The 14,036-nt window shown below is 43.9% G+C and overlaps 1 protein-coding gene across 1 annotated transcript; it reads right to left on the bottom strand.

Moving 5' to 3' along the window:
* Positions 1 to 224: 224 nt before the first annotated feature.
* On the bottom strand, positions 225 to 13,500 carry LOC110302541 (NXPE family member 1-like). Its single transcript, XM_021173349.2, has 6 exons — positions 13,431 to 13,500; positions 12,243 to 12,324; positions 11,528 to 12,173; positions 8,483 to 8,544; positions 976 to 1,188; positions 225 to 760 (listed from the first exon to the last, which is right to left on the bottom strand). The coding sequence occupies exons 2-6, from the start codon at positions 12,271 to 12,273 to the stop codon at positions 225 to 227; spliced, it is 1,488 nt and encodes a 495-aa protein (XP_021029008.1). The 5' UTR covers positions 12,274 to 12,324; positions 13,431 to 13,500.
* Positions 13,501 to 14,036: the final 536 nt, after the last annotated feature.

The raw sequence follows: 14,036 nt of genomic DNA, 5'->3' as shown, positions 1-14,036 counted from the left end.
GGTGGATCTCTGAGTTCGAGGCCAGCCTGGTCTACAAAGTGAGTTCCAGCACAACCAGGGCTATACAGAGAAACCCTGTCTCGAAAAACCAAACCAAACCAAATCAAACCAAACCCCAACCAAACAAACACCCCCCCCCAAAAAAAAAATTCAAAACTGAATAAAACTTCCCTTATGAAACACAGGGTACATGGCTGGAGACATTGGCTCCTAGTGATGTATCTTTAGCAAATGTAGTTTAAAAACACGTCAATCTGCTGTCTAATCACGTCATCAGCTGGATGGAGATTACTGGAACCACACGCAATGGTCATGTCCCAGGCATCAACGGTACCCACACGCAGGTCTTTGAAAATCTCCTTTGCAGTTAGATACTGAATAAGACCGTGGAAGTCTCCGAATTTCTCTGTATCTAGGTTCAGCTCCCTAACATTTTCTGTCTTAATGATGACTTTAGTATCAGGGCTTCTGAGGAAGAGCCGTTCGATAGCCTTTTGGATACTGATGGCTCTATGAATGAAAAGTTCCATTGGGAAGGGTCTGAAGTGCTGGCCCAAGGTAATGACTATGACAGTATCTTTGTCACCTGGTAAGCGGTCAATTTCCTGAGGGATGTAGCCATCATCTATCACAGAGTAGAGCTGCACAGTAATGAAAGGGTGGCTGTGTTTCTTCCACTCAACCAGTATGTGTCTTTCAGCATCCAAAAGCACATGTTTTTTATATAGTCCAGTCCCGTGAAGGTCAAAAGGCTTCAATGCTAGAAGAAAACAGAAAAATCTTTAACTGGAAGTTAAGGATGAATAAATATTCAAAGGAAGAACAATATTTTAGAGGAGACTATATTATAATTATAAAAATGCAAACCCAGACAGCAAAACAAAAATCAAAGCAGCCCAGGCAAGGAGGGAAACCACATCAAAGCCCCATAGGGCCAGCTTGGGTTTCTGGAAGAACATAAAGATGGCGACTTACTTTGTGCAACCTTGGGAAAGTACTCGATCCATTGGCGCAGTGTGGAGTCTCCCAGAAGGTAAATGAGCTTCCTTGTCAGACAGTCGTTTATCTGACTTGAGCTTAGCAGGCGCTGGGTGCACTGCGCCGACACCCACCTTCCTTGGAAAGTGTAGCCGCTAGGTGTGGGAACCTCCATCCCGAACTCACATTTCTTTCTCACATTCTCACTCTCTGGTAAGATATTTGTAGAAAATGGTTCTAATGGCAAGAGCCAAGCACCCAGCTCTCTCCCTTAGTTCCACCCTCCCCCCCCCTTCCTGTTACTTTAGTTTTGACTACTAGTTATGTTTAGGGGCTAGGCACTTCAACTCTTTTTTTTTTGTTGTTGTTTTTCAGCCAGGGTTCCTGGCTGGTCTCGACCTCACTCTGTAGACCAGGGTAGTTTGAACGCAGAGATTTGCCCACCTCTGCTCCTGAATGCTGAGATTAAAATGGTGTGCCACCCACAGATTCAATGCAATTCCCATCAAAATTTCTACACAATTCTTTATAGACCTTGAAGAAAAAAATAACTCTCAATTTCATATAGAAAAACAAACAAACAAACAAAACCCAGATTAGCTAAAACAATCTTGTACAATAAAAGAACTTCTGAAAGTATCACTATCCCTGACTTCAAGCTGTATTACAGAGCAATAGTAATAAAAATTACATGGTATTGGTATAGAAACAGACAGGTTGATCAATGGAATCGAATCAAAGATCTAGGAATAAATCCACACACATATGGACACTTGATTTTTGACAGAGAAGCCAAAACCATACAATGGAAAAGGGAGAGCATTTTCAACAAATGGTGCTGGTCTAACTAGATGTCTGCATATAGAAGAATGCAAATAAATCCATATTTATCACCCTGCACAAAACTCAAGTTCAAGTGGATCAAAGACCTCAACTTAAAAGCAGATACACTAAATCTAATAGAAAAAAAAGTGGGGTGTGAGCGGGTGGCTCAGAGGGTAAGAGCACTGACTGATCTTCCAAAGGTCCTGAGTTCAAATCCCAGCAACCACATGGTGGCTCACAACCACCCATAATGAGACCTGACACCCTCTTCTGGTGCATCTGGTCAGCTACAGTGTACTTGTGTATATTAATAAATAAATCTTTGGGCCCGAGCAAGCAGGGACTGAGTAGGTGGAGTTGACCGGCGCAAGTGGGGCCGACCAGAGCACGCAGACATCCTAAAAATTCAATTCCCAACAACCACATGAAGGCTCACAACCATCTGTACAGCTACAGTGTACTCACATAAATAAATAAATAAATAAATAAATAAATAAATAAATAAATAAAATAAATTTTAAAAAAAGAAGAGAAAGTAGGTTATAACCTTGAACTCATTGGCATAGGAGACAATTTCCTGAACAGAACACCTATAGCTCAGACACTAAGATCATCAATTAATAAACGGGACCTCAAGAAACTGAAAAGCTCTGTAAGCTAAAGGGCACTGTCAATAGAAAATGGCAGCTGGCAGAATGGGAAAAGATCTTCACAAACCCTACATCTGAGGGTTAATATCCAAAATATATAAGAACTCAAGAAGTTAGACACCAACAACCCAAACAGCCCAATTAAAAAATGGGGTACAGAGCTAAACCGAAAATTCTCAACAGAGGAATCTCTAATGGCCAAGAAACACTTAAAGAAATGTTCAACGTCCTTGGTCATTAGGGAAATGCAAATCAAAACAACTCTGAGATTCCACCTTACATTCATCAGAATGGCTAAGATCAAAACCTCAAGAGGTAGTGCATGCTGGCGAGGATGTGGAGCAAGGGGAACACTCCTCCATTGCTGGTGGGTTGCAAAGTTGTATAAGCACTCTGGAAATCAATCTAGTGGTTTCTCAGAAAACGTGGAATAGTTCTATGTGAAGACCCAGGTATACTACTCCTGGGCATACACTCAAAAGATGTTCCACTGTACACACAGGGACGCTTGCTCAACTGTGTTCATGGCAGCTTAATTCATAATAGCTGGAAACGCAAAACAACCCAGGTGTCCCTCAACTGAAGAGTGGATAAAGAAAATGTGGTTCATTTACACAATGGAATACTACTGCTTATTAGAGTAGGTAAATGGATGGAACTAGAACATATCATCCTGAGTATGGTAACCCAGACCCAAAAGGACACGCATGATATGTACTTACATCTAAGTGGTATTAGCCATAAAGTACAGAGTAACTATGCTACAATCCACAGACCCAAAGAAGCCAATTAACAAGGCAGGGTCAAGGGAGGATGCTTGAATCTTTCTCAGAATGGGAAATAAAATAGACATTGGAGGTGGATGGAGGAAGGGAACTGGGTGAGAGAGGGCATGGGGAGGACAACAGGGCGGCGGGGGGGGGGATCAGGTATAGGGAAAGCAGGGGAGAGAATGGAAATCGGTGGTGGGTGGGTGGGGGGCATCTCTAGGACATACCAGAGACCTAGGAGGAGGGGAGGCTCCAGAGAGTCTATGGAGGTAACTTTAGCTGAGACTCCTAGCAGAGGGGGATATGGAGCCTGAAGTGGCCACCTCCTGTAGCCAGGCAGGACTTCCAGTGGAGGGATAAAGACAGAAACCACCCACAAAACCTTTAACACAAAATGTGTCCTGCCTACAAGATGTGCAGGGACAAAGATAGAGCAGAGATGGAGGGGAATGGCCAACCAATGATGGGCCCAAATTGATACTCTTCCCATGGGCAAGAACTAGTCCCTGACACTATTAGTGATACTCTGTTATGCTTGCAGACAGAATCCTAGCATAATGTCCTCTGAGAGACTCTACCCAGCAGCTGATGGAAACAGATACAGAGACTTCAGCCAAACATTAGATGGAGCTTGGGGATTTTTGTGGAAGAGTTGGAGGAAGTATTGAGGGACCGGAAGAGGACAGGGACTCCATAATAAGACCAGCAGAGTCAACTAACCTATACGCTTTGGGACCCTCAGAGACTCAACCACCAACCAAAGAGCAAGCACAGGCTGGACCTAGGCCCCCTGCACATATGTAGCAGATGCTGCCTCTGTTGTCTGCCTATGGATCCTGTCCCCCTAACTGGGTACCATGTCTGGCCTCAGTGGGAGAGGATGCACCTAGTCCTGCAGTGACTTGATGTGCCAGGGTGGGGTGAGGTGAGGGGGGCCTCCTCCTTCTTAGTGGAGAAGGGGAGGGGGGCACAGAAGGAGGGGCAGTGTGAAGGCAGAACTGGGATGGAGGGCTACAAATGGGATGTAAAGTGAGTAAATAAATAAGTTAATGAAAAGAAAAAGTAGTTCACCACCACGCTGGGCTCCCCCTTTCTCTGTAATAATAAAAAATACTGTGAACATTATTTATTCTTACAGTGAAAAAAATACTGTGGTATAAAAATGATTTGATTCCCCTACTCAGTCTTTTGAGTGATTCTGGGTCATCTCAACTCCCCTCTGTTTGCTTTCTTCCAAATATGATCATTAGCTCAAAGTGATATTTTTTTTTCCTTACCTTGCCATTCCCATTGGTCCTTTGGTGAGTGAAGTCTTTAATCTGAGTGATGCTACACTGGCCTGCCAGTTGGTGTCCTTATCAGTAAACCCTTTGCCTCCATTTCATCTGTGAGATAATGTTAACACAGGCACGGTACTCAATGCTTCCCAGTGCGAGTCCATTTAAACACCGTGGGATGAAATGCCCAGCTCAACAATGTCTTAGTGGGACTTTGCTAAAAGTGACAAATTGCCCCTCACATGGACTGAACTGCTCTCTCAGGCCCCACTGTCATGACACCTGCCACTGTCTGTCTGTCTTCCTAGACACCCTAGTGGCAGGGCACCCGGCGTTTTGTCATGACATGGAATGGGCTGTTCATGCCATACTTTCTTGCCATGCTCTCCATGCTGCTATCTACCCCTGAGCCAAGAACAGTACCATGGCTGGCTCCTAGGGCATCACACATGGCAACCAAAGCGATCTAGCACCCAGGTGCATTTTTATCTCATAGTCTATTGCCACAGCATCATCTCTGTATTAATGCCAATTCTTGGGTTAGATCAGAGTGCCATAGGAAGGGTCCGAGAGCATGGTTTACCTGCAGAAATGATTTCCTCATCAGGGAATAGTTTCCAAGGGAAGAGGCCTGGGCTAACACGTAGTATAGTGTTGGGGCTTGAGGTTCCTTTCATCTTGTTGTTCTGCTGTTTCTAACACGGCTTCCTCCCAGGCCTGATGGGGCTTTTTCCTCTTTCACATTTTAGCTGCAGTTCAGCCAGGGGGAAGGAGAGAAATAGTGGAGGAAGGGATGTTGCTTTTAAACACAGGGCCTAGAATTTGCACGTATTGATTCTATTCATGCTCCTAGACAAAGGTTAGCCACAGCAATCAGCAGCGGTTAGATAGCTGACCATGAGCTGGGTTAGAACAATGGCTTCTATTACAAAGCAAGGAGCAGATATTAGGGACTTGCCATCCCTGCTTACTGTCCCCATGCCGTCCTTCCTTCAAGGACCTTGTAGTTTCTGGCCATGTCCTCAAGACAGAGCCATTATTAAATAGTTGCACTTTAAGGTTAGCTCTTTGTGGCATTTATAAAAGTGTGTGTGTGTGTGGAGGTCAGTGGACAACTTGCAGGAGTCAGTTCTTTCCTTCTGCTATGTTGGTCCTGGGAAGCAAAGTCAGGTTGTTAGGCTTAGTGACAAATGTCTGTCCCTGCTGAGCCATCTCACTAGTCCCTGCGTAGCCTGCCGCACCCATAAGCTCTGTATTCACAGACTGAAACAATCACATGTGGGAGATATTCAGGAAAAACACTCATCAGCTTTGAACAGGTAATATTTTTTTCCTCCTCTGTAATCTGGCAACAATACTGTATTGGGACGATTTACACAGCATTTAAGTTATGGTAAGTCTTAGAAGTACTCTAGTGCTGATTACAGCCTGTAGGTTATATACAAATGCTAGGTCATTTTTTGCAAGGAGTTCAGACTCTACATATGTAGGTCTCCAAGCTGGGTCCTGAAACCAATTCCCCATGGGTAGCTATTATTGGTGACCCATGGGCAAAGTGGCAGCATGGCGCTGGTGGCAGAATTATTAACCTCACCCGGAATAAACTCTCAAATCTTAGTAGCTGAGTTGCCAAGTGGGATTTCCTTTGATGCCACTAATTATATAGCTATTTTGTTGTGGAACAGTTGGACTTCTAGGGGGCTTGGCAGCACTGCATCCTGAACAGCTGAACACTGCAAGTGTGGGCACTTCAGGCCTGCCATTACTAAATATTCCCTGCTTTGATAATGTACCAAGAAGATAATCTGTACTTTTATTTGCATGACAACCCACTATGAACGGGGCAGCCCTGCCAGTTTACTCTAAAGCATACCATGTGTACACTTGTATGCCAGGACATGGTTTTCTTACCTCAGCTCATTGTTTATTTCACAATTAGCTCATATCTCGAGCTACATGGCCAATCATATGGGATTCCATAATATTTTTAATTACTTTAGGGATTGCAGAAGGTGTACTAATGGTTACAATGTATTGTCCCTGAAAATCTCCAGGCCCCAGTTGCTCAAACTTGTGACTATGTGTTTTCTATGGCAAAAGGAATTTCCGAGTTGTAATTGGGTGTATGAGATTGTGATGAAGAAGGTATTCTATATTTATATGGGCAGGAGGGCAACGCCATCTCATCAGTGGAAGATGGAGGCAGATGGACAAGGGAGACATAGCATGGATATTTGACATGGTCATGGTTCTGGGAGTTGGCTACAAGGGTTGGGGGAGCCTTGTAGCTGTAGGAGCTATAGGAGACACAGGGACATGCTTTTCTTGAGCCAGAAAGATATACAGTCAGCTGAGCCTGGAGTGTGATCAGCGAGGCTGATGGTAAGCATGTGAAATAGCAAACTAAAACAATACATTCCCCTCTCATCTGACTCATCAAGTTCATTGTCACTTTATTATAGTGGCAAGAAAGTGATGCTGAGAAACGACTGTCTTTTCAATGTGAAGTCATTCTATCCAGAAGCAGTGTACTTTTTTCCTATTTACATAGACCATGTCCCTTGGTAGCATCTCCAGGGATCTTCTAGGTCACACTTAGTTAAAATTAGATGAAAAATACTCTTCAAGGGCTGGAGAGATGGCTCGGTGGTTAAGAGCACTGACTGCTCTTCTAGAGGTCCTGAGTTCAATTCCCAGCAACCACATGGTGGCTCACAACCATCTGTAATGGGATCTGATGCCCTCTTCTGGTGGGTGTCTGAAGACAGCTACAGTGTGCTCATATAAATAAAATAAACAAATCTTAAAAGGAAAAAAAGAAAGGAAAAAGAAAAAAAAAAAAGAAAAGAAAATTACTCTTCAAAGCACGTTCTTCCTCCATTGAATTGTGGCTTTAAACCTCTACCAAAACCAAAACCAAACCAACCAACCACTGAACTCTTTGTCATGATGTTTAAGAATGACAGTGATTTAGACTTTCGCTATGCAAAAATAGTTCATGACAATTTTGTTCATTACTAGAGTTTATCTAATCAAAAGTTATTGAGAAACCTCAGGGTAGCGCCCCACATCTCAGCAACTCTGGTGAAGAGTACTCTGCTAGTGGCCGTGTCACGTGGTGACACTTCCTTCATCTCACGTCACACCTACAGAGGCAATTGGAATTTACTCCAGTTTAAGGGATCCCACGCATGACTCTTGCTTATACCTGGCCACTCTCCCACACCCTCATGAGATTTCTGGGTCCCCCCCCCAAATAGATTGAGTAGTTCTTACAAAGTTTTCCAAACCTTTACTTTTCCCAATTTTACTCACAATGCCTCATTTTATCTGCCAGACTCTCAATAACTACTTACTGAATAAATGAATGAAGATTGTCAATAAATCCTTAGGTGTTGCCAAGGGTATCAGTGTGATTGATAAGCTAATGAGGGCTTTGTGGGAGGAGCTTTTGGAGATAAGGCACTCTAAATATTCTGTCTGGTGTAATGTTGCTTTGTGTTTGCCACTGAACACTGAATAAGATGGAAATACCGTATACAGTTGATAAGTGCTACAACTAAGTTACAGGTTATGCTAAGGGACATTCCAAAACTACATCCACAAGGCGGAAGCCACCAGTGTCTATCAGTGGCATTTGCACAGTAGCTAGGGCACTAGGATATGAATTCCTAGGTGAAGTGGTAGTTTCACCTTTGAATCAAGATGGAGTCTGTTATCAATAATATAAAACATGTTAAAGAAAGAAAACAATTTTAAAAAATGTTTGCAATTAATACTGAAAAAAAAAAACCTTCCAAGAATCAAGAAGTACCTACCACTGGGTTGAGCACACCTTTAGTCTCAGCACTCAGCAGAAAGAGGCAGGGGGATCTCTGTGAGTTTAAGACGAGTCTGGTGTACACAGTTAGATCCTCTCAGGAGAAAAAGAAGAGAAGAGAGAAAAAAAAGAAACAGCTACTATAGGGGAGAAGGGACTTACTGTTGCATTGGGAGACAGCAATAGACTTCGGGTTCTTCATCATTTCAACTCCTATGTTGGACCTTCAAAAAGACAAAATGACAGATTAGCCTGTCGTGTGTCATTGAACATAGGCAGCATGAATCACCTGTTTGTAAGGAAAGCAAGGGCTCATTTAAAATTTCTGCTAATATGACTAGAAACTATTATTTCAAAGGTCACTGAGGTATTATAAATGAAGGAGGATTTTGGAGTGTTTTCTACCTTACTGAGAATCTCTGGAGTCCAGGGCATTCGCCACATGAAGTCATGATACTCTGTTGTGCTTGCAGACAGGAGTCTGGCATGACTGTCCTCTGAGAGGCCCTACCCACCAACTGACTCAGACAGAGGCATGTACCCACAGCCAAACAGTAGATGGAGCCTGGGGACTCTTATGGAAGAATAGGAGGAAGGATTGCAGCCCCTAAAGGGTAGGAACTCCACAGGAAGACCAACAGAGTCAACTAACCTGAACCTTTGGGTCTCTCAGAGTCTGAACTACCAACCAAAGAACATACACAGACTGGACCTAGGCCTCCCCACACATATGAAGCAGATATGCAGCCTGACCTTCATGTGGGTCCTGAACAACTGGAGCTATTCCAAAAGCTGTTGCCTGTATATGGGATATGTTCTCCTAGCTGGGCTTAATTGTCTAGCCTCAGTGGGAGAGGAAGCCCCTAGCCTCGTAGAGACTTGAAGTGTCAAGGTGGGGTGGGTGGGGGGATACCCAGGAGGGTTCCCGTCTGCCCAGAGAAGAAGGGGAGGGGGAATGGGGAAAGGATTGTGGGAGGGAGCTAGTAGGAGGGGCCAGTGAATGGGATGTAAAATGAATAGGTAAAACATAAACATTTTAAATAATCATAAAATCCTAAAGCAAAAAAACTGCTTCCACATCATCTACTCAAAGTCATAATCTTATCCTTAAATTACGATGATCCTCCCTGTCTCCGTTGGAAGACATCTAAGTTCTTCAATACAAGGACACAGCATCCTCTGCCACTGCAGATGCTTGTCGGCTATCATTTAAAGTCAGCCACCCTCCCATCACTTACTCGAGGGGTCTAGACTTTTACGGGAGCACGTGGATGACTCGCCACAGGGCCCCGGCTTCCCCTTTCAGTCCTGCTTCCTGCTATTTCCCCTTCAGTTTCTCTTTTCTAAGCCAGACTTGTTTTACACAGAGCAAAGTAACCTGAAGGAAGGTAGTCACTGAGGCTGGGTCACTCCCTCGCCTCAATACCTACCTGAGTGATTGGTAGAAAACAGAGTTCAGTTTGCTGCGTGAACTAAATGCCTGCTGTGGACACAGGGGTAGTTAGTGGGTAGGGAAAGATTTGGTGAGTTTCATAATCAGAAATAAAAGGGAAGGAACAGAAACCTAGCTGTGCTCTTACTTCCTCAGAAAGGGCGTGGGGGACATCACACCAGGAGCTCAAGCGTGGATGCTAGGCAGGATTCTGCAGTGTGCAATTTTCACATGCGTGGCGTTTACTCTTACCAATCATTTGTGTCTGATAGCTTAAGGAGAAAAGATTCGAAACTTGACTTTGAAAACTGCTAAGAAAGTAGTCACCGAGGAACTATCTATTGTTTTTTATTTTGTTATGAAGTAAAGGAAAATGAAATGTGGTGTGTGTGTGTGTGTGTGTGGTTATGTGTGAGTGTGCGAGAGTGTGTATCAGTGTGTATGTGAGCATGTGTGAGGGTGTATGTATGAGTGTGTGAATGTGTGAGTGTGTGTGAGTGTATGTGAGTGTGAGAGTGTATATCTGTGTATGTGAGTGTGTGAGGATGTATGAGTGTGTGTATATGTGTGTGTATGTGAGTCAATGTGTGTATGAGTGTGAGTGTATGTATGTGAGTGAGTGTGTATGAGTGTGTATGTGTGTGTGAATATGTATATGTGTGAGTGTGTATGTGAGTGAGTATGCATGTGAGTGAGTGACTGTGTGTGTGTGTGTGTATGTGTGTGTGTGTGGACTATGTGGGGAGGGTATAGATTTCGGCTGAATGAAAACAAAAAGAATTCCACCTGATAGGTGTCTTAGGGTCATGATTGACAGGAGGAGGCATGCTGGCAACTAGGTTTGGGGAGCCTGTGCAGCTGAGGGCTTCCAGGAATTGCTAGGCCACAACTTGAGGAGAATGGAGGAGTCTTCTACCCAAAGAAGGGCCCATGTGCCAAATCTGCTCAGGAGATGAGCTGATGCCTGGTGGGAGCTGACTTCTTAGCAGGATTGCTCAGGCTGCAAGAGAGAGAGAGAGAGAGAGAGAGAGAGAGAGAGAGAGAGAGAGAGAATAGAGTTGAGCTTTGTGGCTGGATCATTAAACATCTGGCCTAGAGTAGGCTTTGACTATGCTTGTTGAATAAATAAATAAAACCTGCTATGGTAGACAAAGGAGGGAGCAAGAGAGGGGGAAAGAGAGGGGGTAGAGGCAGGGGATGAGAGGGGGAGAGGGAGAAGATGAGTGGGTGGGAGAAAGAATCAGAGTAGAGTATGACAAAGAAGACAGTCTTACAGCTAGTGGTCACAGTAATTGTGGTGAAATGAGCAACAAAGCCTGACACTCTGAACTTTACAGTAGCACAAGACTTGGTGATAAGATTGTTAGGAGGCAAACTGTACCAGCTATGATGGAGGAGGTGGGGAATCATTACACTATCAAACCTTTTTAAGGGAGAGGGTAAGACATCTATGAACTACAGCAGGGTGGTTTCCTTTGGGAGATATTTTGTAAGACCTAGATCTGAATATAGTAAAATAACATAACCTGACCGGTTGACATTGGTTGTCAGGAGGAGCAGAGGCAGGTACTGTATTTGGTTCCTTTTTATCGGGCCAGCCCCTTTTATTGAGTACGTCAATAGGAAAGCAAAGTGGTATGGATTGGGGCGGGGGGAGTAAAGACAACACAGGTCTTACCAGAATCTTGAGTGGAGGAAGCACCTGAGGGTACTGAGATGGGCAGTGAAGCTCTGCCGGGTACAAAGATCTCTCATTGTACTGAAAATATACTCACTTCTGAAAAAGGTCTTTTTCTTTGGCAGTGAGATAAGAAACACCTTGCTGCCTGGTACACACGTGGGTCAGGGCCTCACAGGGCATGTGTCGAGGTTTCATGCAGTAGAAGACTTCCTCACCGCCACGGTACAGGTATTTGCATAGCTCACTGCTTGACTCTAGCATCAGGCCACATTCAGCTGTGACCTGGGACGTGCCATTAACAAAAGCACCTTTGAAAGCAATTCTGCCGTAGCCTTCATTCCTTGCTCTCCAGAGAGCTGACACTCCTTCACTGGAGTGCACGAGCAGGATAGACAGGGAGACCGGGCCCTCCCAGAACAGAGTGAAGCTGATGAGGTAGGTGCCATTGTTGAAGTCTGTCACCTTTCCAGAAGCGCCTGCCTTCAGGGCTGGGGAGGACATCCTGGCCCTCAGGAAGTCCCCACCATACCCCTTCCTGTTTCCTAGGTGGTCTCTAGCCTCTACTAGGATGTCCAGCTGGCCCCCCACACAGTATGTATCTTGAGGGTTGAGGATGGTGGCTGTACTGTGTGTGGCGCTTGTGGTGTAGTTGAGGTGGGTGAAGGGTCTGGGAGGGATCTGCCGATCCAGCTTCTCCAGGATCTCCCTGACTTTCAGCTCTGTCTCTGTTGGTGACTTGTCTTGTTGGTGGCCTGTCATTTTAGGGATCGCCTCTCCTAGCTTAGTCTCTGGTGGTAACTTTGACTGGCTCATTGGAATTTCAGGACAGGAGGACTTCATGGATGTGTTCCAGGGATGGAAACATATGGCTGTGTTTAGAGTGGTCCAAAGCTGGAATGACAAGAAATATAGTGGTGCCCTTTAAAGAGGAACCTGTTCCCAGTCATTTGTACTTACAATGAGTTAGAGTTTGACAGAAATATATTCATTTTAAAATAAGAAACTGGAGAATAAGAAGTTGATGAAGTGAGTTTGCGCTTTTCGATCCTATATACTTTGCAGCCTGTCACTACTTCCTGCTGGTTTCCCACTGGCTGAATATTTCTGATGGCTAGTCCAGTTATATAATGTAGTCCAGTTATATAATGTGAAAAATGAGGAAAACCGAACAACTGGTTTTATGACGGTTTTATTCTAAAACTTGATTAGTATAATATAGAGAAGGTATCAGCTTTTTGCACCCATGAACATGGCTTTTACATTCTTTCTCTCCAAAATGGTATTATATGTTTTTATATAGACATGTTTATATAAACATGCAATAATAACATTTATATATGTATAGGAATGCATGGATGTGTTTATTTTGTCTTTCTAATTTAGAATTACAGAGATGGATTCAGAAATAACAAATATTGTAATATAACTTATATTTTAATGGATTAGAGGCAAAATCCCATTGTATCCTAACTGATTGTAATTGGGCCTCAAACTCCCAATTCTGCTGTTTCAGTCTCCTGAGTGATGGGATTACACACACCTGATATTTAAATACAGAAGCGCCACAAGGAAAACCACAAGAATTGGCTGAATTCCTATATATACTTTGAGTGGTAAGCCTTTTCTTATTGTTGCTTAAGATCCAGGAACTGTAAGGCACACTGGTTATTAAGAAGAACAGTTACACGGCAAAGGACAATAGCAGGCCGGATCTAGACAGCTAAGGATATGTGTATCCAGATTAGTGATAAATGCTTATTTAGTGACATGGCAGTTGGTGGCCTTAACAAGGGGCATTTGGGGTGCCTGTGAGAGGTAGAAGTTTGACTATAAGGCCCTGAGGATGAATGAGAAGCAGGAAAGTAGAGACAGGGTGCCCTGCCCCCACCAGAGGTCGATAAGGCAGAAGGAAACGAGGTTAGATTGGGAGCCTGGGCTCTGAGAAGACAGCTCACACAGGTCCAGCTTCTGGTCAATGTGGGGAAACATGTTCCTACCTTTGCAGAATTTTGAGAAATTACACATATCGTCCAGGTAATTACTAAGAGTGATGTGAACGCTAGCAGAATTTTCTGACACATTATATTTGAGAACATGGTCCGTGCCCTAGGAAAGAGCACAAGAGAAGGTACCAGGTGAGAAGGGCGGGAGAGGCTGGGCATGCACGCTTTCAAGGGAACTTGTGATTTGCCGTGAGACTTGGCATCTTCCATGAGCTGCCTTCTTTTTCCTTGTCTTAGTGAACAACCCCTTTGTCTTCCTTGTTTACCTTGTCTTACTCAGGCTTTGTTCTGCAGGCTCTCTTCTTCATCTTCAACCCTGAAATGACAGTCAGATGCCCGCCCCCATGTTTTCTCCCTGTATTCGCCTCCTATAGAAACACCCCACTTTCACTCACCACAATCCCAATGCAAAGCAGAAAAATTAATTAGCCTGCCAATATCTTTTTTTGGGTTAGGGGAAGATAGAAGATCCTGATGAGACCCTAAGCATAGCTTATGTTATTAAAATAATCTATAAAATACCTTTAAACAAAGTGGGTTCTGTAGTGACTCTCGCTTTGCTGAACACCAAGTATGAATCTTGAAGTAGAAATTCTTTTT

The sequence above is a fragment of the Mus caroli genome, chromosome 9, assembly GCF_900094665.2.
Source record: "Mus caroli chromosome 9, CAROLI_EIJ_v1.1, whole genome shotgun sequence".
Classification (NCBI taxonomy): domain Eukaryota; kingdom Metazoa; phylum Chordata; class Mammalia; order Rodentia; family Muridae; genus Mus; species Mus caroli.
The sequence above is the reverse complement of the archived record's forward strand: the minus strand, read 5'-3'. Positions and strand labels throughout refer to the sequence as shown.